We start from the raw sequence: 4,924 nt of genomic DNA on the forward strand, positions 1-4,924 counted from the left end.
TAATCATATTAGTGAATGGACTTATATGGTTGCTATAAGCCAATACGTATGACGTAATATAAACGGCTATTATACAAGCGGTCGATATTACTATGAATTATAACGATATAATTAGCTTAGGTAATCATATTAGTGAATGTACTTATATGGTTGCTATAGGCCGATACGTATGACCTTAATATAAACGGCTATTATATAAACGGTCGATATTACTACGAATCACAACGATATAATTAGCTTAGGTAATCATATTAGTGAATGGACTTATATGGTTGCTATAGGCCAATACGTATGACCTTAATATAAACGGCTATTATATAAATGGTCGATATTACTACGAATCACAACGATATAATTAGCTTAGGTAATCATATTAGTGAATGGACTTATATGGTTGCTATAGGCCGATACGTATGACCTTAGTATAAATGGCTATTATACAAGAGGTCGATATTACTATGAATCACAACGATATAATTAGTTTAGGTAATCATATTAGTGAATGGACGTATATGGTTGCTATATGCCAATACGTATGACCGTAATATAAACGGCTATTATACAAGCGGTCGATATTACTATGAATCATAACGATATAATTAGCTTGGTAATCATATTAGTGAATGTACTTATATGGTTGCTATAGGCCGATATGTATGACTGTAATATAAACGGCTATTATACATACAGTCGATATTACTATGAATCACAACGATATAATTAGCATAGGTTATAAACGGCTATTGTTATAGGAAATTATTAAGTAAAAAAAAAGGAAAAATAAAAAAAAGGCGGAAGGTAGAAAAATATTCATGTAAAAATTAGTCTTAAGAAGGAAATAAATAAAGTAGATAAAAAATATAACTACTTGTTTAACTTTTTTTTTTAAAAAAAAAACTGATTGGCTTGATAGGAAAAAATTAAAATCCACCCTGTTAAAGGTGAGATTCGATCTCGAGACGCCTCACTCAATAAACGCAATAACTACCCTTACTTAACCAACGCACCGATTAGAACTTTTATGCTTTTTGTACTTTCATTTATATACATTGAAATCCTAAATTAGTATAAGTATACATATCTTCCTTGGGAAGTTAATCGATACGCCTAAAATTTCGGTTTTGCAGTTGATCCGCCCATGGTTCCTTGGCGCTCTATCTTCAAAATTTCAACAGGTTTCTTACTTCTTCCTCTTCTTCTTTTTCCATAATCTTAATCTAAACTTTCGTTTATCCTAATCTTCATCATTTTGCCTATAATCCTAAGCCTCATATGATGCCTCCAGTCGAAAAAAAAATTACATTGGAACTTTACCTTTCGATATATTAGGCAACCTTCCTGATGATGTTCTTGATGATATTCTTATACGTATGCCTTTACCAGATGCTATTAGAACAAGCATCTTATCAAGGAAATGGAGATATAAATGGTGTAGAATTCCACAACTTACTCTTGATCGAACCCTTTGGAAAATACAGCAAACTTCTTACTTTGAAAATATTATCCGCCACGTTTTGACCCATCATAGAGGACCAATTAAACAGTTTACCCTCTCAATTCCGTATTTGGAAGACTTTACTTATATTAGACAGTTGATAGGGTTCCTCTTTGAAAATGGTATTGAATATCTTATTCTTAATATACAAAAATTATACAAAAATATTGAAAAGGGAATAAAGAGCAAAAATACAGAAAATAATAATAATAATAATAATAATAATAATAATAATAATAATAATAATAATAATATAAAATAATAGTAAATGCTTCATAGGGAAGTTAAATATGTTAATGTATTGTAAGATCTAGTAAATGCTACTAAGGGAAGTTAAATGGGTAGATTGAACGGTTACACTGATTTTACAATGAACTCTTGGAGTATTTGGTTGAAGTTAATGCTAGAAATTGGTTACAGTTGAATATTGAAATTTTCTGGGGAAAAATATGCAACGTAAGGGTTGAAGGTAGGGATACTAAGATAGGCGTTGAAGGTAGGGTTTTAAGTTGAATGTTGAAAGTAGGGTTGAAGGGTAGAGTTTTAGTAACTAAATGTGAGTATTTTAGTTCTTAGTTTGAACTGATTATAATGTTCTGAAGTCTTTCACTTCTAATCACATTTTGTTAATGTAGTCCTCTAAACTAAAATGAAGTAACAATAAAATGAAGAAATATTTAACAATGACAATTATAATATCACACGTTTAAATTATTAAAAAACAAAGTCAAAAAATTCAAAAAAATCTATATCAAATCAAATTAAATAAAATTCAAACTTAAATCATCTCAAACTAAACGGTCAAGTCTTCTATCTCCCAGTTTGCTTCATCATTTAGATCAGGCAAGCTACTCTGTGGTGGTATTGTTCCATCATCTTGCTGTATAGAGTAAATAACACTAATAAGCAATGTATTTTTCGAAAAAAATATAATAATAATTTGTTATACTTTACCTCAATTCCTTCCGCTAGCCCAGTATTTCCACCACCTCTGCCACCACCTCTACCACAGCCTCTACCATGGCCTCTACCACCACCTCTGCCAACACATCTACCAACCACCTCTACCCCTCCTATTACCTCTAACTCCACTTCCACTAGCTGTTTGTGAACTTCTAAAGAATGAATCACTTCACCCTCTATATCTATTCAACCTTGGATGTCCACGAGAAGCTACGCATCTAGGATCTCTTATATTTCTTCCTTTACCATCACCCTCACCCTCACCCTCACCATCATGTGTATCTTCAAATTCCCAATCTGGAATTATCATTTGATCATCATCCCAATTCAAAAGGTCATGCTCCAATCTGTTCAAATGATACTTAATATATCGCCTCATCACTTCAGTGTCCAATGCAATATCACAAACTCGTTCAAAATGCTTTAATAGTTCCCTATACATCATGTATTCAGAAGTCATACGCGAGTAACCTCCAAGAAAGAAACGTTTCAAGTGCGGATGAACAACATCTTTTCTCCACCTTCTCAATATATACCTCTCATTAACGTTATTAATCCTCCTATGAGACAACGCCTTAAGTATATGGCAGCATAGAATACCTCTTGTTTCAAACCACTTGCAGCTGCAACTTAGATATTCGCCAATAGGTGTATATTCAACCGTGAATACAAATGGATCTCTAGTGTTAAATCTCCTGAACGAATAATCTAAGATAATGTAATTCTCCACTCCAGCTATTGCTTGATGGTCTTCAGGGGTGCTGATTTCACAATGGTACAGTTTCCTTAACTGTACTTGAAAAAACTCAAACACTTCACGAGTATAACATGTTTGAAATTTTTCCTCCCATACAAATTCAGATAAACATTTTGGTTCAAAGCACCTTGACCTATATTCAGCTTCCAATTCTTTCTCGAACTTAGCTCTTATGGCTAACTCATATTGCTGAACAAATAGCTTCAAAGTGCTTTGTCGGGTGATGAATCCGTCAAAGAAAGCATGCATTCCTTCACTTCTTTGTGTGGACAACATCCCATCCCAAAAGTGGTCATTTAGGTATACAGGAACCCATTTCTCCTTCTCCAAATAAAGCTTATAAAACCAATCCCTTTCCTCTAAGTTGTATTTTTTAATATAATCAGTCCATCGTCTCTCAAACTCAACAACATTAATGTTATCAAAGACTAAAGCCTTAAATTCTGCCTTTGCAATCTTACCATCAAGAACTCTGCTTAACTTCGTACGCAACTTTGCTAACATGTGCCATATACAATATCTATGTACCGTATTTGGCATCATAGCATTGATGGCAGCCTTAATACTATCACATTGGTCAGTCATGATAGCTAATAGATGAACATTGTTTAGACCCCTAAGCCATGTAGATAGCACTATTTTGTAACTTGTTATATCCTCACTAGACATAAGAGCACATCCCAAAAGTATGGACTGCCTATGCTGATTGACACCAACAAATGGCATATTGTATCGATTCACAAGGTATGTGGTATCAAGGCATATTACATATGCAACCTTAGAGTGTGAATGAACCCATACGACATTACGAAGTCGACCAAAACAATCCACATCTACGGAGTAGTAAAATTCCCTATCTTTTTGTTGCATGTCACTGAAGAACTTGAGTAATGATTGTGCATCCCCTTTTTGCAACTGAAGCTTTCTACTCTTCAAGATATAATTTCTACAGCCCTTTGGTGCAACCCAGATTTTCGGGGCCACCAGCAAGTACTTTATCGACTCTTATATTTTTTTAGGGTCTTAAGCCAGCAATATCTTTGGCCGCAAGAGTTCTCTTAAGAGACTTACTAAGCGATCTGTGTCCAACCATTAATTGCGATAGTGCTGGTTCCAATTGATAATTATGTTTTTTAACCACCTTTGAAACACGCCATGAACCATTCTCCTCCAAAATTCCATTTATTCTAGCACGACAGTTCCTCCTCTTGGTAACATGCTTATTCCTTGGTTTTCTAGACCTATCACGACCATATTGCACATACCTAACAATATCACCACCTTCTTTGTTTGATGTTCTTTTGACAATGCAAAACCCCGATAATCTTGCATGTTTTTTGTAAAAATCAAACATAGCATCCTTACTACTGAAGCACATCCTAGTAATTGGACCAATAATGAGATCTTCTTCATTGAACTCATTAGGCATTTCCATGTCCTCTCCAACTTCTCCCTCTCCCTCTAAATAATGGTCGTCGTCGTCATCGTCATCATCAGCAGCAGCAGCAACGTCAACATGATCTTCTCCATCATTGAAGTTGCTGTCCGAATCGAATGTCGATCGATTCATCTTCATTCATCAAACTGTCGTCCGAATTCAACCCCAATGATATGTATAATGCATTCCTTAGTTGATCCGACCTAGTTTCTAGGCTGTTATTGGGGTTTAATGGCTCCAAACTAGTTTCTCGGTTAGCATTCATGTTTAG

General features: G+C 34.5%; 1 protein-coding gene across 1 annotated transcript; it reads right to left on the bottom strand.

Moving 5' to 3' along the window:
• Positions 1-2,288: 2,288 nt before the first annotated feature.
• LOC104211765 (protein FAR-RED IMPAIRED RESPONSE 1-like) lies at positions 2,289-3,941 on the bottom strand. The gene is made up of 3 exons (XM_009760881.2): positions 2,705-3,941; positions 2,450-2,610; positions 2,289-2,375 (listed from the first exon to the last, which is right to left on the bottom strand). The coding sequence occupies exons 1-3, from the start codon at positions 3,939-3,941 to the stop codon at positions 2,289-2,291; spliced, it is 1,485 nt and encodes a 494-aa protein (XP_009759183.2).
• Between the last annotated feature and the right edge of the window lie 983 nt (positions 3,942-4,924).

Source organism: Nicotiana sylvestris, chromosome 6, assembly GCF_000393655.2.
Source record: "Nicotiana sylvestris chromosome 6, ASM39365v2, whole genome shotgun sequence".
NCBI lineage: Eukaryota > Viridiplantae > Streptophyta > Magnoliopsida > Solanales > Solanaceae > Nicotiana > Nicotiana sylvestris.

What these genes read in the sequence shown, in the direction of transcription:
- LOC104211765 (XM_009760881.2), bottom strand. Translation starts at nt 3,941, where the DNA reads ATGCCATTTGTTGGTGTCAATCAGCATAGGCAGTCCATACTTTTGGGA. An exon ending in GGGTGAGGGTGAGGGTGATG is followed by an intron (nt 2,611 to 2,704) that starts GTAAAGGAAGAA and finishes TTCATTCTTTAG; the next exon opens with AAGTTCACAAACAGCTAGTG. An exon ending in GGCTAGCGGAAGGAATTGAG is followed by an intron (nt 2,376 to 2,449) that starts GTAAAGTATAAC and finishes TACTCTATACAG; the next exon opens with CAAGATGATGGAACAATACC.